Raw genomic sequence first — 21,679 nt, forward strand, 5'->3', positions numbered from 1 at the left:
AAACTGACATAGCGAAGCCGTTCGCGTCGAGAGGTTGGCAACGGTCCTTGATTTATCTTGAAATGTTACCACAGACGAAATATGAAGCAGTGTAGCGGAATTTTGCTTCATATGTATCTAGCGACTTTATAGTTCATCCTGTTAGCAACACTGCTAGTTTAAAAACTAAAATTATTCCAAAATTGAAACGAAGGCTATATTATATATAAAAGTTAGCCCTAATTTTCATGAAGATAAAGACCATATGTTTGATGACAACTCAAAAATCCTTTGTTTGTCTTAAAAAAAATAGTTGCTTATCAAATATTTGTTACTGTTGATGGACATGGAATGTAGATAACAGGGGTTATCAATTAGGAATTGGCCACAATTAATTTGAACTTGCAGTGCTTTATCAAAGTGAACATGTCTTATCGGGATACAAAATATTCTGAGGAACATCCCAGAAACTTAATACCAGAATTATGTAGGCAGTTCTATCACTTAGGATGGGTCACTGGAACTGGTAAGGCAACTTATATAAATATTTAAAAGCATCTGCTCTTTGATTATTTTCCGTAGGTGGTGGTATAAGCATAAAATATGATTCAAAAATTTACATTGCACCTTCAGCTGTGCAAAAAGAGAGAATACAGCCCAATGACATGTTTGTTCAAACGATAGATGGTGTTGACTTAGAACTGCCTCCTGTTGAGAAAAAACTGAAAAAAAGCCAATGTACCCCGTTATTTATGTGCGCTTACACAATGAGGAATGCAGGTGCTGTCATTCACACTCATTCAAAAGCAGCTGTTCTGGCGACGTTACTATTTCCTGGTAAAGAGTTTGTATGTACCCATTTGGAAATGATCAAAGGCATTAGGAATCAAGCAACTGGAGTGAACTTCAGGTAATTCAAAATATTTATGTAGAACATTCTTCATCGAGGTCTTTATCAATAAGTTTTCATTGACTAGTTTTTATTTTATCAGTTATCTAAAGCTATCCATGACGATAATTATGCAATTTTTGCACTATACATTTCATTCGAAACGCGTTTCGCTACACAGTAACTTCATCAGTTGCACTGACACATCAAACAATCTGCATTGTCTTTTATATAAAGACAGTAGGTAATTAGAAAACTCAATTAGATAAATGGCTTTCAAATTCTTCATCTTCATACAAAAAATGGAAGTTTTCCACATTTTTTTTATAAGGATGAAGAAGTAGAAAGTCAAAATCTTTGTTTCCTGAAAAATTAATCTCTCACAAGCACTTTTTCCAATCACCAGAAATGCAATACTCTTCTCGACGCGCGTGTTCAGAAAAACAAGTAATTGAAATATATTAATTACTAGCGACTAGCCCCGGTTCTGCACGGGTGCAATGCTGATACTAAATATACATATAAACACGTGCGACAGCTGCTAATCATAAAGTTCTATAGTGCAAAGCGTGGCCTTCAACGCAGGCTAAGGACTAACGAGGTCTCGCCTTTTAACGTATGATTTCTAACATAAACATCACATCAGAAACCTCTAAAATTATAAGTGTTTCTCTAATATATTATGCATGTTACATACATATAAGCCTTTCTCTTGAATTACTCTCTGTATAATAAAAAGCCCATGTCAAAAAATCCGTTGCATAGTTTTAAAGATCTAAGCATACATAGGGACAGACAGCGGAAAGCGACTTTGTTTCATACTATGTATTGATTGGCATTATATGCCACAACTTGATTAGATAAATGATTAATTCTGGTGAAAAAGGTAGATTGTGAGAAAACAAAATACAATATTCCTTCTAGGAAAACAGGTAAATTATAAAAATGTTAGTTATTGACATTTTATGAAAACAAATTCAACAAAGATGTGTGAATAACTTCCTGTTTGTCATTGGAAAGGAAATTTGAATGTTAGCAATTAAGTATTTGGATATTCTGGCAGGTTTAATTTTCGTCCTTTAGTCTGCTGGAACTCAATAAATGAAAATATTTAAATTTCTTTTCAAACGACCAAGAAGTTATTCATTCACTATTGTTGAACTTTTTCTCATGCCATAGTTATAGTCTTTCAAATAACGCACATCTAATTGGCGGAACCATAACGGAATTCAGAAAGCTCTTCCTACATTTAACAAGCTGTACCATGCGAACAGATGAAGCTACCGTGTAGTGAAAAACATCTCAAATAAAATTTATAGTGTGAATATTCTATAATTATCATAGATAGTGTTATAAATTTTCATCAAGTAACAGATCAGTGTATTCACAAATTATCTAAAACTCCGCATTTATAACTCCTCTAGAAATTTTTCCAAAATTAAACAGCCGAAACTTTAAGGTATGATGAAAAATTAGTGGTTCCCATAATAGAAAACACTCCATTCGAAGAAGACTTGAAAGATATGTTGGCAGAGACTATCCAGAAATATCCACACACTTGCGCCGTTCTTGTTCGAAGACATGGGGTTAGTACAAGAGATTTGAAGGGATTCATATAAAAAAGAAAGAACCTTAATCTGAATATTTTTTGCAGGTTTATGTATGGGGAGATACGTGGCAGCATGCAAAAACTATGACGGAGTGCTACGATTATTTATTTGATGTTGTTGTGCAAATGAAACAGCTGGGGCTGGATCCCAGCCTCACACCAGATCAGTACGAGTTGAAATTCCAAAGTGGAAAATGAGAAGTTGTCAACAATTTCATTTAGAATGACTGTGCAGTTTGAAGACACCAATTACATAAGTAACTAGTACATATGTCATGAGTTTTATCCTTATTTTATTGGGGTCATTGGTGAAAATTAATTATCGCAGTAGTTTGTAATATACGAGGGTCGTCTGAAAAGTTTCCGGACTAACAAAGATACAAGACATTTTTTCAGATTTTTCTTTTTTTTCAACACAGTCTCCTTTTAACCCTACACACTTCTCCCAGCGATGCTCCCATCTTTGTAGAATAGTTCTCGGCGTCTTTCTCTGCAAAATAATTGTTCACAAAAATGTGATTGCCTCTTCATTTGGTGAAACAGGATTTTCTTTTTCTCCAAATAGGGCCGTTTTTCCGCAAGTTCTGTTCTCAGCTTGTCAACTAATGATACATAGTATGCTCATAAATAGAATCCAACTCATCTTTGATTTGCATAAACGTATTGCCTTTTAGAAACAAGTCGATACTTAATTTTGTCCATTTCCGTAAAAACACTCACATCAACTCATTCAAACGGCTGTTACATAAAAATTGCGTGTCCGAAATGGCTGAAACTTTGGTGAGTAACTGTCAACAGGTGAACAACGGAGTTCTCTAGCTTTTATTTACAAATGCTGCTGTCTTCATGTTGAGGTCAGAAACTTTTCAGACCACCCTCGTACATACTTCTTTGTGTCAAATGAAACATAACTGTGATTTACAATTAATATATCAAATATATTCAAATTCTTTGTTATATCACAATGTATATACACATCAATCAACAGAAGTTTGTAAATTAAAGTACAGCCACAACAACTATACTAATAAATAACAATATGATTATCACCCAGTATATACAAGTTTTATCTTTTCTATCAACTACCTCGATGTGCCGAGTTTCAGTATTCAATCTATCATCTGTCCTACTCAGTTGTGTTCCTAGATCGTCCAGAATATCTGAAAAACCATACAAAAAGTATTTGGAGGGTGAATGGACTTAGAAAATTTAGGGGCATTAACTCACCATTCTGGAAATCGACCTCATCAGAAATTGTATTGGCAATATCCTTTTGCCTGGATATGATTCTTGATAAACCCTCCAAGCTCCTATCTTGTTCTGAAAACAGGATAATTCAAGAATCACCATATTAAATGGTACTGTATTTTATTAGACAAATCAGGTACCTCCGAGCATCTTCTTTTGGTTCATTCGTAAGTCATCCACAGAAGTACTTGGAAAAGGGACTCTTTCCATGCTAGACTCCCCTACAAGTGATCTTCTATCTTCATTCAGTTTATTCACTACCTGTTCATCAAATATCTTTTGCATTTGAAGTCCTTTCGACTGAAGAACTTCTACCTGTCTAGTTCTCCTTTCACATTCTGCAGGTGTTCTGTGAAGTTCACAGTTAAGGAATATTTGGAGTGAACAAGATGCAAAATAACTCACATCTTTGTACAGAGTTTCCATAGAAAACAGGACCTTATTTATTTTGCAAAAGGATACATACTACCCAATTTGCTTGTACCTTCTAGTTTCTGATTGAGTTGGCCAACTTCATTGTTAAATTGTTTTAACCGTAACCTAATATTAGCAGATAATTGATTGTACTTTTCGCTGGTTCTTGGATGTTTTTGTCTCAAGCTCAGCTGTTCCATTACATCTCTATGCAATTTCTCACAAGACTCATATTCCAGTAACCTAGGGAAAACAACGTTCAATACCTTGAGTAACTAGTACTTCTTAAACATTAGTTACCATGGGTCTTCTTCTAAAAATAAAAGAGACATTTCGACTTCAAAAAACAAACTTTTCAATAGTTAAAATAGCATTTAAAGACTTTTTAAGAAATGAACATTATCATATATAAACAACAATGGTAGAGGTTGGGAGATATCTTAAAAACTCAATGATACCAACATAAGTTTTTTCGTGAAGGTTATGTTGGCTAAACTGCTTCTATTAGATCTTAACAATATATAGACATCATAGTGGATGCTCAGATGTAACATTATCTGTGAAATATTTTGATTTCAGTTCAAAAGTTTAACAGAAAAGCAAATGTAGTTGATCACCGTCATATAAATATTTCCTTTTGTTCGAAGGTGGTTGACAGTGTTTCACGGTTGAATGAAAACCAATACGATTGAAAATTAAAAACAAACAGCTGAAAATAACAATTATATCAAGAAAAAAACCATGAAATACAAGCAAAAAATTAAAAATTGAACTATTAAACAAAAAAAAAAGAAATAAAAATTAAGAGATTTCAGGCCAAGTTACTTCACGACGTTTCGATTGTTAGTACCACAATCGTCTGCATGGGTTCTGTGTTATATGCAACTCTGGAACTCTGTACTGTCAAAGGAACGACATTAACTATACCTACCGTTTTTTCAAAACAGCTCGTCTAAATGAAATTAAGCACTTCTATTCGGTGAACCAAATAAGTCGTATTGGTCTTCATGGAAACTGGCATGCTTCGCACTAGTATAGCAACTCGTACACCAAAGGCATCTTATGAAAAACTATTTGAATAATAGAGTAGATCAAATTTATATCGAGTTATTCAAAATTATGATTTATAGTTGTTCGAACACCTCTGAAAGCTCATGGCTAGCGCATATTGCTTTTTGAACAAATTATCTGTTATTGTTATGTTTGTGAACATGACGGCTGCGGGTTTTCTGAAGTTTGTGCTTCCTGTAAAGATGAAAGTTTCTCGGCGTGTTCAATACATTGAGCTTTTTTATTTACGATTGTATCGTTTCTCGAGAGCACTGGAACGCTATCATTCATGACGTTTTAGTATTGATGAATCGTCACTAGCATTAGCAAGTATGGTAGCAGAAGATCGTCGAAAGGAATGCTCTGTGTAGCCACTTCAGATTAGGAAATTTTAAAAAAACTTTCTTTTACCGTAGTCATGCTGTCAAACTTAATAGTGTCTGCAATTTTCTGGAACATTTTCCTATTTGTTTATGCTTCAGAAAAATGCCATACATACTTACTGCGATTTAGTATTTTTTTACACACTCTGAACTCTGCGAAAAAAATTAACAAACTTGCTTGCGTCTAGTTTCGTTCAAAAAAAAAACAAAAAACTTGTTTTAGTTTCGAAAACAAACTTGATTTGACCAAACAGTCAAAAACTGGTATAAGTCGCGCGTTTTGTCGTGAAATGTTCTCTGTCGTTTCCACTATACAAACAGTTTTTATCATGCTTTCTCTAGACGATGTTTTTTTAATGACTTGCGATTTTTAAATTTTCAAAATCTGAGTGAAAGCCAAAAAAATCAAGATACTGGATGAAAGCATTGTTAAGAAGACGAAGATATTATGGACTGGAAAAAATTATGGCAGATTTGACGATGACAGGAAAAAATTGAAAACTAAGATCATTGAAATTTACACCCAAGACAGATTAACACTTTGAATATAATAATGTGACACACCAAACAAAATAATGCACTAAATAGTTGCTTGTTGTCGCCGACCATTTCCACATAGAGAACTCTACAAAAACAAGACAAAACACCGAAACTTTTTGATACGGAAATATCAAAAAGAACGGAAAGTCTTCAAAATGTTGTCTTTTGATACCTCAAGTTTTTGTTTTGCCGAAATCGATACAGTTGCTATTTTGTTGTGGTTTCTGGCCTCCCTTTCTGTGATTTGGTGTTTTTATAGCAGTCGTAGAGGAACAATATTTAATTTCATTATTGTTCTACAATGTTCAAGCCAGTTTTCATTCATAGAAAGTTATAGTAAGGGAGAATGAATTAATCACAACTATCTAGATATCTTTGATGAACCTTTTTACTGAAGTACGAAAAATCACTCACTAGCAGCGCTAGTAGTTCGGTAGGGACAAACACTGCCTAATCCTCATATAAACATATGGTAAAGCACAATTAAAAAATAATGTTTTTAACAGAAGAAGATGTTCCTGGAGCAAAACTAAAATTTGCAACTGTAAAGGATAACAATGTTGTAACATTAAAACGTTGGCTTGCATGCCGTAATTTAAAAGTAACTGTAAAAAAAGTGAATTAATATACAGGTTAGTATACAGACTCTAGTAAAAGAGTAGCGGTAGATTCAAACTGTAATAAATGAAATTAAAAATAATTATGAATTTCAGATTTATTTCCGAGTGAAATATGAATCATATATAGATGGTAATGAAATAAATTTCATTAAATATAATAAATGAATATGATTTAATAAACGATTGAGGTTATATCCCATTCTAATCAAAGGTAATTATGCAAAATTTACTATTCATTTCATGTTTAGAGCATACATTTGAATATTTATTTATTTTTTGCACCGTTAAATCCACTCTCCTCGAAGCATGTATCCATTTCTTACATCTAACCTATAATGAGGTTTCATAAATGGTATAAAAAACACGTTTTATTCCGGACATCGATTATCCGACGTACAATTTGCAAAACAGCAATGCGTTGTTAGCATTATACTAGCCCAAAATAATTTTTTATATCAGATTTATATTTTTAAATAATAAATTATTATTATGTAGATAACACTGTTTTACATGTGAATAGTTTGTTTGTCCCTACTACTAGTGCTGCCTCTCGTGACACGTTCGCTGTACTATTCTCAGGAAAAGGGCTCAGTAAAACAAATTTAAATAATAATTCCAAACTTTTTACAAAGATGCACTTCGGAAAAATGTTGAGGGTCCTGTGAGTTGGAAAAAGGATATCAATAAGTGAAATATTGAACAATGGCATTAATTTATTGAAGGTCAATAACATATCACAGAACATTCAAGAAAAATATACCTACTCAAAAAATATATTGACAAATAATTAAACCCGTGTATCAACCAGTTCATTATTCCCTTGGTTTCACCATATTGTAAGCATAAAGTTGATCTGTTTGCCTTCTTGACTCCCAGAGAAATATTTTGAGATTCCAAGATACCTTTAAAAGTTTGCTTTTTGTATAAAGAAACCATATAATTTGTTGAAGGATATTCAGGAATATTGGAGCTTCCGAACCTTCCATCATTCCTTCCGATTTAAATTTTCATGTAATTGGAACTAGATTACCAGATCCAATGAAAAAAATGCTTCGAATTTAATTAGAATGTTTCTTCCCAATGTCATTATTTTCCGGGTTTGACGGCCGTGGAATTTTAGAATTTCTTCCTGACGTTTCGCTGGAGTGGCTAGCTTCCTGAGAGGTTTATATATCCTGAGATAATATTTCCGATACCATCGGAGATACTATTTCCGATGTCAGGAAGAAATTCCAAAAGTTCAAGGCCTTCAAACCCGGAAAATAGTGACACTGAAAACCTCAGCCGCGAAAGCCTTAACCATTTTGTCGATGTTTCTTCCCGTTCAAATTTCTGAATGGTTTCACCCATGGATGTAAAATATCAAATCTATCTCGGAAGACTCCATGAATATATGAAACATCACATATTTTTGTTTTCATCATCATCCAAATGATTGAATTGTCTGCGCCACTGTTGCGTAAAGGGGAAGTCACAGTCTACCACAGGTCTCCTCTTTCCCCGTTACCAGCCCTCGAGTCTAGCCATTTCAACACAAACTGTGTTGTACGATATCCATTTTCCGAGCCAGTTTATTTTTTTGCGTCCATCTTTTTACCTAACAATTCATCACTGTTTCTTAATGTACTAAAATGAGAATTTTTACATATATCTAAGCTTATCGATAAATAACAAATGCAACACATTGAAGAAGATTTGATAGTTGAATTCAAAATAAGCCCGTCATGGTGGAAGATTTTTCATAGAAAAGCATGTAGGCCGTACTCTGCAATACCTCATCTATCGATACCTCTCTTATTTCCACGTCAGAAGTGTAATACCATCTAAAAAATAAAAGCAATTTCAACACACACAACACTGAGACCCGATTGTGAAATGTTTGGAGCATTTTTTTCGAAATTTTGTATGGTTTACCTGCTGTTGTGATGACCTCTCCTATAAGTTATGAAATGACCCGAATGAGCATCCCCTGCGTGCACAACAACTGCGGCAAGTTGATACACGTTTCTAAATTCATTGGCCATGTCCCCGAGAGAATTTCCTGCCCAATACGAGGGCGTATTGCTGGATAAAGGGCTGCCCCCCTCACTTGTGCTGGTGTATGTCTGTAAAGTACGCGTACATTACCATGAACAATACAAATGCGAATATAAATTTACTGGTGAAATAAATATAATGGATAAAAAACTCACTGAATTTGGTAATTTTCTTTGATAGTGGACTTGAATGAAAGTGTAGGCAGACATGGAGAGCCTCATTGGAAACTGGACGTAGTCCTGTCTTTTGGATATACCTCCCGGTTGCCAAGTATTTCGAGATATATGGATGCACAAACACATTGGCAGCTGCAACACATTTTTTAATGTTCTTAATAATTTGCAAGACATTTTTGACGAATAAAAACTGCAATTTGTTCAAAGAGGCCGATTCGAAAGAAATATATTACATAATAAAAATTGCCTGTATTTTTGGTTATTATGAATAACTGAATTACAAAATAATATACAAATTATTATTCTTTGAAAGACATTTTTTTGTGGAGGACTCAATACTTGTGCAGATCTCCGGTGAAACACGCTTATTTATTTATTTATTTATTTGACACTTTGGTACATTGAGTACATGTGCTAAGTCATAATTAAAAAACAAAATAAAACTACAGAAGTTGAACAATACAAAAACAATAAATATGGTTCACGTCCACAAACTTTCACAACATAGAAGTATTATATAAAAAATCGGAGAAGCTCTAGCAAATACTCTCAAAATGTCGTGAAAAAGTGTCGTGCAAGAATTCCTCAAGACTGTAGTAACACTTCTGTAAGAGAAGTTTCTTCACCTCAATTTTAAAAAGTTTATCTTTCCTAATAGATGCCGGCAAGTTATTATAACAGTTTGTTGTATTAAATAGTGGGGAGCATCTAAAGTGAGCCGTTTTGTGTGAGGGGGTTCTTAACAGTTTCCCATGACGGGTGTCTCTACCATGTATATCCGCGTTTGTGACAAATTTAGTTATATTGTTACGGGCAAAAGTGACACACTTCAAGATAAATAAAGAAGGTGCCGTCAATAGGCCCTCTCTTAAGAAAATTGGTCTACAACTATCTTGAAAATCTATATTAAAAATTAGTCTCAGCAATCTTTTCTGAGCAACAAAAACTCGTGGAAATTCCCTTGCACATCCCCAAGAAATGATATTAAAGCTGATGTGAGAATAAGCCATAGAAAAGTAGACATTCATCAATCCAGAATTATCTAGAGTGTTTTTCAATTGTTTGTTTGAGTAATATGCGGAATTGAGTTTATTGCAGACCTTCTGAATATGACCGCTCCAGGTCAAATTTTCGTCTAAAGACGTTCCTAAAAACAAGACTTTTGGGAAACCTAGGCCTGCAAGTTTAATTATAAGAAATTCGGAAGAAATGGTATCAAATGCTTTTGACAAATCGAAAAAAAGTGTTACAACTAGTTTATTCGAGTCAACCTGTGTATAAATGAAATTTAATAAATGGTATGAAGCTGATTCAATTGATTTGTTCTTCCTGAAGCCATATTGGTTATTACTAAAAAGATTATTTTGATCCATGTAATTCAGAATTCTGTTACTAACAACTTTCTCAAACAGTTTAGAGAAGGAACAAAGTAAAGATATCTGTCTGTAGTTGTCTACCTCAGTTTTGTCGCCTTTTTTATATAGAGGAAATATGAGAGCCGTTTTAAATACATTTGGAAAACAACCTACAAAAAATGACTGATTCATCAAAAACAATAGTGGCTCGATTATAAGGTCTACAATTTTTTTCATACCATCAGTACCTGCGGAGTTTTTATTTGCCATTGTTTCCAGAGTACCTAGAATTTCTGTCTTTGTGAATGGGGATGTATCGAAGGGATACTGACTAACAGTATTCTTTGAATAGGTACAGGGAAGTAATACATTTTGACCAAAGTGCTCTGAGATGAGCAATTCGGCAGAAGATGAAAAATGGAATAGTTTTGCAGTTCTGGTGAGTGGAAAGTGTTTTTTATGGATACAGGCTTCTCTTTATATTGAACTCAAGGTTTTACCTTTCACAGTCGGAAGTTGAAATTTGATTATCAAGGTTGGGTACTGTGGTCCAACAAAGGGATCAACTTGGAACGTTTTGATAGGCTGCTAACCACCGCTGAAGATGCCCACAGTAGTAATGTGTGAAACGTCTGGAGTTAGTCTCTCCATTGGACCAGGCTTCCTAGCCTGGATAACCAAAGTTCAAATTTTCTCTATATTACCTAATTTTGAGTCATTCAATATTTATTTGTCTTATCTTAGTGATTCTTGAACTATTAAATATGAAAAACTACTGACCTTTCCAAAATTTAAAATTTTGATTTGCTTGGACAAGACAGGAGGTCTAGCTGGATCCCTGCCTTTATTACAGCCTTCGCACTGAACGTCCTGAACAACCTCGGGAGTGACAAAGTTGGTGAGAAGCTGATGTAGTTTGTGCCTGCCCCAACCCAAGTCACCAGCTCCACTTGGAAGAGCAAGAGATAAGCTTTCAAACTTGTCATAACGAACAGCAGACTGAAAGTTATCCAAAATTTAAAAAACACAGTACTTTCAAAATAATGTTCAATGTTTCAACCTTGAAGCCGCATTCGGTGCAGCGCAGTTGGCTGGTGAGAGTGCCTGTAAAAGGATGCGTTACTGGCTGCGCCGGTGGACCCGTCATCTGAAGAGCCCTGCATGACCTAGAAATCCACCTGTTTCTCCTTATTGCTCCCCCTCGCCAAGAGAGACTCGTTGGCCTGCAGAGTTCATTCAAAGACATCACACTGCCTAGAGAGTTAAATTCCCCTTGATCCTCTTCTTCTGGTTCGAGTTCTAATTCATTCATTCCCAAAGCGTCTGACAAACAACCAGCCTACAAACAGAAACTCTGAATCCACCACTGCACCATTCCTCAAACACTTACTTTTCTCCCAATTTTTTGAGTCTCCTCATCCAAAGTAGTCAAAATGACATTCAACAGCTCATGCGCATCTTGTTCCCCTGCAGGTATAACCCAACCCAATCTCTTGAGGGCATTTATAACTGCCGCAGGAGCAAAAGTCTCTTGAACCGATTTATTTGTACCATTTACCACTGAAAAATAGATAGTCAATTTTCCGTCTAAACATATACTTTAAATCTACCTGATAATACTGTGGCGAGTGTGCCTCGTAAGCTGGTTTCTTTTATGTATTTATCTTTCTCGAGCCAAGTAATGAAATTTGGGCAAGCTGCGAGAGCGTGAAGAATAGCATTCAAAAAACAAGTTTTTCCCAAATTTACCAGACCGGCCAATCTTCCTCTTCCGCCCCCAGATGAAGGGGACGGCCCCCAAAATATGAAAGCTCCAACTACTGCTGCTGCAGTTAACCCAGCAGCCACCAAAATTCTCTCGGATTCCATTTTAATATTGGAAAGTTAATTCAATAAACCATGACCATTATTACAATAAGCATAGTTATACTTTCAGATTCACATAATGTTCATTTCATCAGTTAGGGGCGCAAATTTGTGAATTTCTATTTTAATACAAGTTTGTACCAATTCAACACCCTAAGTGTAACTATTCAAATTCAGTGCCCAAAATCCAAAAATACAAACATTATAAGTCTCCTATATTTCTGTCAAATGTCGATTTTATTTCTCTCACATTTGATACCATATCACAGATATTGCGTTTCACTGAGCGTTCACAACGGTCACGCTCACACCGAAGTTTTTACTTGCGAGTGTCATAAACTCAAGTGGAATGGATAATGGAGCATTCATGTAAACATTACAAATGGCGAGGTTGATATTTGTTGATGCGTATCAATAGTGTTCAAGAAACTAGTTTAGATGAAGAGTGGAATCCAATTTCACAAAATTATAATCGTGAAAATCCGAGGACATCGGCTGAGGATCCACATATTTAGCAACAAGAGGTTGCATATCTCAATGAGGATCGAGACGTAAAAGTAACTAACAACTTCAATTACAACCTTGATTTCAATTCGACTTAGGTCGAAGCTTGATTTTGATTCGACCCAAAAATCAACTTTGACCACAAGCTTGACTTTGCCTTGAACAATTTTTCTGAATTTGCCTGGCAGAACTTTAAGGTGAAAAAAAAAACTGTTGTCAAAATCCTAACAACTTAATTTATAGTAAAATTACAAACGTAGAAAGTACCTCCACGTAATTTACTCTTGCAACAAAATTCATATTGTATCTTCAAAACTGGAATAATTCCTGCTTGATGATTTCTAATCAAATCAGCACTTCATGTTCTCCATGTGAAGCAAGGCAAAATAAAGACCTTTTTGAAATTTTTTCCTACATACAGAATCGGTTTTAGTTCGAACCCAGGTAATGTACCACCTGTTCTATCAGTGTCTTCCATATACACAGAGGGCGCCCACCGATTCTTAGTATGACATCCTCGCAAACGTAGGTACCTCTCTTACCGAATAAAAGAAGAAGAATACTTGACATTCGTTTGTTTATCTAACGGTAAAACGAACAAAATAAACAATTGATATGGAATTCAAAAAGCTGTCAGGTGGCTATGATTTACAGAGTATTGTTGCAGACTACTCAGTGGAATCCTAAATCTGTGAAAAAATAAATTTAAATAATTGGTAGATTACAATCTACAAGTTAAAATTGACAAAAAGGTTTTTTCATGTTCAGATTGCCTGGCAAACACTAAAAATGAAAAGTGGAAAAATGAAATGTTACAGCACCCTTCTCCTTACAAAGAAAAGTTTGATCTTCGATTTTTCCGGTCAAGTAAGATTGTGAATCATACTCTTATTTATGGGCAAAATAATTATACCAATTTTGTTATTTCAGTGACTAATACTTATAAAATTAATCTTTTCTAGAATGGAGGTTGAAAACGATTAACAAGGCACCTCATACTTGCATCTCTGCGGACTAACTAACTAAACATTTATGTTCATAAACTGTTACTGGTTTCCCCCCTTCACATCAATTGGGGTGAAATGGAGCCAATCCTTAGAAATTCGAAGATGTTCTCATCTGTGATACTCATTAGTGACGAATCCATGAGTACAGGATTTTCCAGTAGTACCGCTGAACCGCCCGTGGTAAAGCTTCACTTGATGACCGGCCTGACCTCCTTGAATAGCCTAACACACCCCCCAAAGTCCACTCTTCCACGAATTCTGCCGTATAAGTGAATCCGTCAAGAATTGACTATGCTCGCACCTAACGCAAAAAATGGGAAGGCATTAAAATGCATGATACCAAGTTGCCTTACATTTGATACCTTAGCAGCTACTTCACAATACTCTCTACGTAGGATAGTGCAAGGTCTTAAATGCATGTTAACAAACTACCTCAACAAAGCTTGAAAGATCATCACTCAAAACAGTTGCATAGGTCAGTCCTCTACTCAAAATTTGCAGCTTGACCTCCATATAAAGCAAGTTTCCATGATGCTCACCCAAACATTGTGATTAGCCAGCTATCAAATCAGTACTGAAAGCTCCATATCAAACACACTCAGCATTCGAATATCAACTGCCACAAGTTGCACTATAATTAATACTTCATGTGGTGAGTATCCGAATGGAATCTATTTACAATTAATTCATCAAGGGTAGTCTAATTTCTACCTAACATCATTTTTTTTACAGAAAGGAAGCCTTTCTAGGAAGTGAGATCCATGGAATAAGCAATAGTATTCTGAAATGATAGAAGAATTCTCAAATACGAGTATGGCTTTAAGTGCAAACAAGGTAAGTGTCTTTTGATCCTATTAAATACACAAATCGCGGTGCTACTGCCATGGGTATGAAAAGATTTATGTTCCACCTTTCACCCACTATATGGGGACTTGCCAAATCCAAGGAGCTCTACACATAAGTGAGGGACAACCAGATTTTGTTCCAAATTCTACCAAAATATATATCTCAAACCCTAAATTCAGTTATATATAGAATGTACAGGTACATATTAGCAAATTGTGAAGTTGGCCGAACCACACAGATTCTGATCCATAAAATGGTTTAAATTTTGAGATGTGACACGTTCCTGCATTGGAACCATCCGAATTTTCTAACTAATAAACTATTTTTAATACGGCTCTCTTAACTTTACATATTACAAAACATTTGCCACGGTATTCATTTTCAGCATCAGAATGTATAAAATTTCGTTTCCAGACCTATTCACCTACTTGAAAAAGTCCAACTCTTCACCATACATTTTTCTAGCTTGGGTATTATTGTTCCATTCAGAATTAATTACATCACCATAATGTTCAAAATTAGCTGGAACATGAGAAGCAGAATTGATAGAATGTTGAATTGTGGAAATTTCCTTATCCCACTGTTTGTGGGAGTCTCATAACTGTACCTATTGTCCTATTATTTCTCTCTGTGAGAAATTTTCATTTGGTTACAAACGCATTACGTTAGCAATTAAACTTGAGGAATACCAAACCTCAAGACGAATTCCTCTAAAAATGTATTGATACCTTGAGCTGTGATATTTCTAATAGGTTTCATTATAACAAACTTTAAAAAACAATCTGAAACTAATATCGGGAATTTATTATCCTTGGAACTTCTTGGAGAAGAACCCATAACATTTGTACTAATGAATTGAAATGGAAAACTAGCTTTTTCTCTCTGCTCCCATCATACCAAAACGTTGAACATTGATAGATTTTTGACTGCAGCAAATTTGACATTCTCTGCATATTTTGAAATATTCTTCCTATTTTGTGGCCAATAAATTATTCTGCAACTTTTATCAAAGTTTTAAATTATCCTAGATGATCAGAAGTTGCAATATTATGCGAATCATAAATTACTATTTGTTTTTGATCAAAAGGTACCAACAATTTCCATTCAGATATGTTTGTTTTTAGATCAATTTCAATCTACAGTGGCGAGTTTTGAAAAGGGAGTATTAGGTTGTTTCAGAAGTTTTGCCTGTTTTTATGAGTCTACTTTGAACTGTAATAACTGAAAGTCTTCAAAACCGCAACACGTGTTTTGCTATACGATATCATCCTCAAGCGTCTATCCAGTTTCAAAGAATGATACTAATTGTATGTAACCCTAACTAACTTTGGTGATCCTACTAATAATATTGCCTGTTTTTTAAAAAGCAAAAAATTGGACGTAGCCTACAGAACAAATAGTTTGAGTGAATTCATTAAAAACAATAAAGATGGATCTCCAGTGTCAGATAGATCGAGAATATACAAGTTGACTTGTGATTCTTTTCCAACATTTTATATAGGACAAACCGGAAGAACTTTTTCCAAAACCGTAAAAGATCATAGATGTAGTTTTTTGAATGTAAAGACCAATTCAACATTTGCGAATTATTTTTTGACAGAAGGGCACAAGTGCAATCACGATTATGATGTATTGCATTTGGAAAAGGAGGGTTCAAAACTCTACCTTTTAGAAATGTTAGGAAATCAATAGATGTAAAAATTCTGGATTATTGCTCAATGATGGAATAGATTTAAATTGTTCCCCTTTATTGAATTCAGTTTGCAAGGAGGAAATTGGTAATTAGGACAGATCTTAAAAATAGGTAAAAAGCTGGCTCAGGCTAGTTGTTCCTATAGTCCGTTCATAATTTGTTGATAGCTCACTGCAAGTTTGACCCTCATTAGAGAACTGAAATACAGAGAGGACAGCTAATATGATATAATAACAAAAACCAATCTAAAACTGGCAGTTTAAGATGTTTTCGACTAACCCACCTTGTATCTGAAGAAATACAATACAGCTATAAAACTTTTAATCCGATTATGTAGGTATTTTGAGTGGAAATGAGTGACCAGTGTCATAGAGTATATGATTAAAACATTAGTTACTTTAAATAAATAAATATATTAATATTCTTAAACTGTAGGTACTGTAAACTGTATTTTTATTTTAAAAAAATTTTTGCATGAAAACATTAGTAACTAGTAAAATAAACATTAATTTTTGTCACTTGATTTATTTTATAATAGAATACAAAAAACTTCTATGTGCATTTGAAGCTTGAATGTAATATTTTCATTAATGAAAAACTACAGCGATGACTGATTTTTTTTCTTTTCCTCTAGATCTCGTGACCCCCTGGACACCTTCCGTGACCTCCCTGGGGTTCGCGACCCACTGTTTGAGAACCCCTGTACTAGATAATACAATAATTTCTGAACATAACCTGTTCATGACAATGGGGAATGTTCCTCCTGACGAAAATCAAGTAGCTTTCATAAAAGAGCTCTGAAACAACGCATTTTAAACTTATCATTTCAACCTTTTTCTTTAAAAAATTATTTAAATACTTACAAAAAGAGGAATGAAATAATGCATTCAACATTTAAAGGGTATCGTTTCTATTTCACCATTTGGCAACATCGGTTATAGCTAATAAAGTCGTAGAGTATATGATTAAAACATTAGTTACTTTAAATAAATAAATATATTAATATTCTTAAACTGTAGGTACTGTAAACTGTATTTTTATTTTAAAAAAATTTCTTTATTTTATTCAAAAATAATAAGTTACTTGCAATATGTAAAAGATACATTTATTTAATTAATACCTATTTTTAAATGATATAAACTACGATTACATACAAAACTATTCAAATTCAATTATATTGTCAAGATCCCACATTTTTTATTCTTCTTCTATTGCATGTCTTACTGCATCTCGCCAATTTTGTTCTGTAATATGTTGTAAAGACTCATATAACAATTCACGTACAGCTTGTATTTTATATGACGTATTTTTTCTAGCCACATAGCTTATCATTTGTGCCCAAATGAGTTCAATTGGATTTAATTCGCAGTGGTAGGGTGGAAGTCTAAGGACTGTGATGTTTCGTCTTCCCGCCATTTTGTCAACTACGTATTTCTTGAACTTAGATTTGTGTTGCCGGGCAATTTTTAAAAGTTCTGCTTTAACCATTCCATCTTCGTAAGGCAGGGACTTATTCCGCAGCCAGTCAATGATATCCTGTTTCTTCCACGCAGTCGTTGGAAGTCTTTCAACTAGTCGTGAATGATAAGGTGCATTATCTAATACTATAATTGAGTTTGGTGGTATATGTTCAATCATCTGCTCAAAATACTCTTCGAAAACATCAGCTGTCATCTCCTCGTGATAGTCTTTTGTGCTTTTGGATTCAAATTCCAACAAACCATGCTTAGCAAATCCTCTTTCACTGCCAATGTGAGAAACTATTAATCTACTGCCTTTACCAGAGGGTGGGGAAATACCAGTAGACCAACCTTCCATAAAGGCTTGCCTGGAGCTTGATATATTTTTATTTGTCCAAATTTTTGTGAGAGTATGACCTGCGTTTACCCACGTTTCGTCCTGATAGTAAATTGGCCTTCCTTCAGCCCGAAATTTTCGTATAGATCTTACTTTCTTCTCCAACATATTATCTCTTCCCGGTCAATCAAAAGTGATTTTCGGTCTGATTTCTCCCACCGGAAATTTAATTCTTTTAAAACTTGCCACAATTTGGTTCGTCCGACATGAGGCAAATCCGGGTCGTCTCTAACTTCTTGTAAAATTTTGTTTAAGTTGGGTATTTCTTTTTTGTAAAAAAAAATCGTGAATTTTCCTTCGAATACCATTTTTGGCAAATTCATCAATTTCAATAGGTTTTCTCCCCCTCTTTAAGTATTCGTTTGTATTTGGGTTAGCTATACCTTTTTTTTTTCTTTCTGATAGGAACCTATATATTGTTGACTCCCCTACGCCCGTCATGTTGGCACAACTCTTGATTATGTTCTGAACAGTGTTTGTGGGATTCTGAGAAACCAGAGCATCGTGAACGTTCAAAACAATAGTCTTCTCTCTTGGTGAATAGACAGACTTACTGACTGTACGCAACAGTACCGGTGTAAAACTTGATGATGTTGATGATGATGACGAAGCCATCGCAAGCAATCAAACAAAACAAGCAGGAACGAAAGGTACGTATATGTTTGTAGGAATATGAAAAAAAGTTACTCACGCACTGCACAAAATTCGCAAAATAAATATTAGAGACGTTAATTACTGCCGTAGACGCCGAAACACCAACGAGCCGTAAATTAAATGCGATTAAAAAATGTACTAAAGCAAAAATTATTTTCGTTCGTAACAACTTCACCCTTTCAAGGCAAGTTTCGAATATAAACTGAAGCTTTATATTTAATGAATAAACACCTCAGGAAACTCCGCCTATGATTTTACGAGTTTTACGACCGTTTTATGACTTGGGCCCTCATTTTGTGCTATCGACAAATTATGAACGGACTATAGATAGGTAAATAGTGTAGGTAATTAATTTACCATGTAGAAATTTGGCAGGTAGTTATATTCCGGTTTTGTAAACTTTCCACATTAAAATGTGCTTTTTGAACACATCAATTATTAGCCTGTTCTATCATGTTTCAAATAATCGTCAAAGTATTTTTGGTACTTTTTATTTTCATCTTAAAATACACTATACAATAATTATAAACAATCATATTTATTTTTTGGCATGTATTAATACTGTTTGTGCAATGTTGGTAGACCCTTCTATCCTTTTCTTGTGGTTATTTGTCAAAAATTCAGACAAGCTGCTGCTCTGAGTGGTCACTGTCGAATCTCTCGGTTTGCGTTTTTTCTTCTTGCAGATCCACTTGCATGGCGGTAGTAACCTTAATGCAAACAGTGTCAATGTAGTTTCCATCATCAATATACAGATATTTGAGAGTGAAAAATTTTCTCTCAATGTCTTTTTACTATACTGTTCTCGATTATTATATACTAGACCAGGGGTTCTCAAACCTTCAGGAACTGCGACCCATTTTTTTGGTTGAATAATGTTGGCAACCCCCAAGTTTTAACTCTAAAACAACATTTAACAAAAAACCACATTGAAGGCTAAGTTTTTGCATGAAAACATTAGTAACTAGTAAAATAAACATTAATTTTTGATTATTTTGATTTATTTTATAATAGAATACAAAAAAACTTCTATGTGCATTTGAAGCTTGAATGTAATATTTTTGTTAATGAAAAACTACAGCAATGACTGATTTTTTTTCTTTTCCTCTAGATCTCGTGACCCCCCTGGACACCTTCCGTGACCTCCCTGGGGTTCGCGACCCACTGTTTGAGAACCCCTGTACTAGATAATACAATAATTTCTGAATATAACCTGTTTATGACAATGGGGAATGTTCCTCCTGACGAAAATCAAGTAGCTTTCTTAAAAGAGCTCTGAAACAACGCATTTTAAACTTATCATTTCAACCTTATCATTTCAACCTTTTTCTTTAAAAAATTATTTAAATACTTAAAAAAAGAGGAATGAAATTATGCATTCAACATTTAAAGGGATTCGTTTCTATTTCACCATTTGGCAACATCGGTTATAGCTAATAAAGGAGAATGAATCTGTTACCTTTATGAGACAAACAAAGATGACATATTTCAGAGGCGTGCTGTTCTGTTTACTTATGTTCAGAGTTCCGAGACATTCTGTGATATATGACATGTTGTGCACCTAACCTATCTTCCTCTATATAAATAAATAACAAAACAACTGTTGTTTATGTGGCTTGTGGAGGTGGTATTGAACTATAATTTATATTTTGCCTTAATTGTTGATTTATAAAGATAATTTTCCTTTTTTTAAAGTAGAATATCTAGGTACGTATAAATTATTTCAGCTTAACATAGGCCCTGTTGCCAATATGTGAATTAGAAAGAAATCCCTTTAAAAATTAAAACCCAACATTTGAAACATCAATTCGAATACTCTTCGAAGTGAATTTGAAAAACTCATGAATTAAACTCAACTTCACTTTGTTCAAACTTGCATTTGCTGTAATAACCTAAATTGAGGAACATTCCCCATTGTGGCCAGGCTTGTTTTTATATAAGTAACGGAATTACTATCAACGATATATTTGAATGTTGAATGGAATTTAGAAAGTTCCTCTACCATCAATTACATTGTATAATTTTTTTGAAAATAATTATGAAATGAAGGCTCTCAAATCCAAAAGTTTATTCTGATTGAACTCACCAAAAATTTCGACAAAAATGAGTGGAAAATATGCAGTAAATGATGGGGTTTGCTGCAGAATTGAGAGGTGCTAAACTTTGCACGAAAGTCGCTATTGCAATGTTGGTTTGAGTTTGAGGTATTTGGCCATACACCTGGAGGAGATCAAAGAGCATGTAGGGGCTCCAGCAAATGATGAAAACTGAAACACAATAATCTTAATAAGTTTTTTTCAGTTGTGAAATGTACACATTTTTGTTCGATCAAGTTCACAAATTGAAAGTCAAACGTGAATGTTATTTTCATTTTCCAATTTTCACTTGTAACTACTCACTTAAATTCAGTACAAGTATAACAAATAATAACATTATCTTTGGATGCTATATTAAGACCGAACAGTAAATAATTTTGTGTGAAAGCTATTTCCTGGGCTTTTTGGCCGTGGTCTGCAGGTTTTTATGCCTGACGTTTTGTCTACTACTACGGTTGACATAAAGGCGATGTGTTTTTTAAAAGTATTACTGTATCTTCTAGTGAGACAACGCGAGTGCCTTCTTTGTTGTTCCGCTACAGCTGCAGCACTTATTTTCGTGGTTCCAACGTAGACCGACTCGCAGCTGAAAGGAATCCTGTATGCCTCAGGTGTTGCTAAATGTTTTCTGGGGTCCTTAGCTGACCTTACTTTGTCAGATTGTTTTTGATGGCCTAACTATTGGTTTCACTGTTTCTCTCAATCCGGTCTGGAACATTTTTAACATAAGGAAGAACATTTTTTTTTGCCTTTCTCTCTCCTGAATCATATGTCCCGCCCCCAATTCTCCTTTGCTGTACCCGTTCCCTTTGGAGACAGGAAGTTCCTCAGGAAGAATATCGGGTTTACAAGTACG

General features: G+C 34.5%; 4 protein-coding genes and 1 long non-coding RNA gene across 6 annotated transcripts in view; 2 read left to right on the top strand and 3 right to left on the bottom strand.

Moving 5' to 3' along the window:
* Positions 1–99: 99 nt before the first annotated feature.
* On the top strand, positions 100–3,533 carry LOC111508583 (methylthioribulose-1-phosphate dehydratase). Its single transcript, XM_023164134.2, has 4 exons — positions 100–505; positions 562–889; positions 2,328–2,454; positions 2,523–3,533. The coding sequence occupies exons 1-4, from the start codon at positions 406–408 to the stop codon at positions 2,673–2,675; spliced, it is 708 nt and encodes a 235-aa protein (XP_023019902.2). The 5' UTR covers positions 100–405; the 3' UTR covers positions 2,676–3,533.
* Positions 2,875–4,597, bottom strand: Syx8 (Syntaxin 8). Its single transcript, XM_023164135.2, has 5 exons — positions 4,440–4,597; positions 4,188–4,382; positions 3,866–4,074; positions 3,705–3,797; positions 2,875–3,637 (listed from the first exon to the last, which is right to left on the bottom strand). Exons 1-5 carry the CDS (start codon positions 4,469–4,471, stop codon positions 3,477–3,479), a joined length of 690 nt encoding a protein of 229 aa, XP_023019903.2. The 5' UTR covers positions 4,472–4,597; the 3' UTR covers positions 2,875–3,476.
* A 1,649-nt stretch (positions 4,598–6,246) lies between these two features.
* Positions 6,247–21,679, top strand: part of LOC111512596 (uncharacterized) — a 67,458-nt gene continuing 52,025 nt past the window's right edge. Inside the window, exons 1-4 of one of the 2 annotated variants that reach the window (XR_012465282.1) lie at positions 6,247–6,943; positions 10,580–10,739; positions 13,633–14,329; positions 14,410–14,511. This is a non-coding gene — a long non-coding RNA (uncharacterized lncRNA). Of the gene's footprint in view, positions 6,944–10,579; positions 10,740–13,185; positions 13,538–13,632; positions 14,330–14,409; positions 14,512–21,679 lie in introns of those variants that run through there. The other variant, XR_002723089.2, reaches the window with a different exon arrangement.
* On the bottom strand, positions 7,428–12,402 carry Usp30 (Ubiquitin specific protease 30). The gene is made up of 7 exons (XM_023168733.2): positions 11,911–12,402; positions 11,691–11,860; positions 11,361–11,639; positions 11,081–11,299; positions 8,925–9,077; positions 8,647–8,837; positions 7,428–8,555 (listed from the first exon to the last, which is right to left on the bottom strand). The coding sequence occupies exons 1-7, from the start codon at positions 12,167–12,169 to the stop codon at positions 8,441–8,443; spliced, it is 1,386 nt and encodes a 461-aa protein (XP_023024501.2). The 5' UTR covers positions 12,170–12,402; the 3' UTR covers positions 7,428–8,440.
* The window catches only part of Ccapr1 (cardioacceleratory peptide receptor 1), a 42,420-nt gene continuing 39,951 nt past the window's right edge, over positions 19,211–21,679 (bottom strand). Inside the window, exons 8-9 of the mRNA XM_023168734.2 lie at positions 20,814–20,994; positions 19,211–19,437 (exon numbers count right to left, since the gene is read on the bottom strand). Coding sequence (XP_023024502.2) covers positions 19,266–19,437; positions 20,814–20,994 — 353 coding nt within the window. The 3' untranslated portion in view covers positions 19,211–19,265. The remainder of the gene's footprint in view (positions 19,438–20,813; positions 20,995–21,679) is intronic.

This window comes from Leptinotarsa decemlineata, unplaced genomic scaffold (genome assembly GCF_025532065.1).
Source record: "Leptinotarsa decemlineata unplaced genomic scaffold, Ldec_3_MD MMD2_tig00000591_RagTag_RagTag, whole genome shotgun sequence".
Lineage (NCBI taxonomy): Eukaryota > Metazoa > Arthropoda > Insecta > Coleoptera > Chrysomelidae > Leptinotarsa > Leptinotarsa decemlineata.

Bases quoted from the DNA above. Each gene is read 5' to 3' on its own strand.
- LOC111508583 (XM_023164134.2), top strand. From the start codon at position 406: ATGTCTTATCGGGATACAAAATATTCTGAGGAACATCCCAGAAACTTA. The intron at 506-561 runs GTAAGGCAACTT...TATTTTCCGTAG, and splicing joins AGGATGGGTCACTGGAACTG to GTGGTGGTATAAGCATAAAA. The intron at 890-2,327 runs GTAATTCAAAAT...CGAAACTTTAAG, and splicing joins GCAACTGGAGTGAACTTCAG to GTATGATGAAAAATTAGTGG.
- Syx8 (XM_023164135.2), bottom strand. From the start codon at position 4,471: ATGTCTCTTTTATTTTTAGAAGAAGACCCATG. The intron at 4,075-4,187 runs GTATCCTTTTGC...TGAACTTCACAG, and splicing joins ACAAGCAAATTGGGTAGTAT to AACACCTGCAGAATGTGAAA. The intron at 3,638-3,704 runs GTGAGTTAATGC...ATGGTTTTTCAG, and splicing joins TGAGGTCGATTTCCAGAATG to ATATTCTGGACGATCTAGGA.
- Usp30 (XM_023168733.2), bottom strand. From the start codon at position 12,169: ATGGAATCCGAGAGAATTTTGGTGGCTGCTGGGTTAACTGCAGCAGCA. The intron at 11,861-11,910 runs GTAGATTTAAAG...TCTATTTTTCAG, and splicing joins ACTCGCCACAGTATTATCAG to TGGTAAATGGTACAAATAAA. The intron at 8,838-8,924 runs GTGAGTTTTTTA...CGTACTTTACAG, and splicing joins AAAGAAAATTACCAAATTCA to ACATACACCAGCACAAGTGA.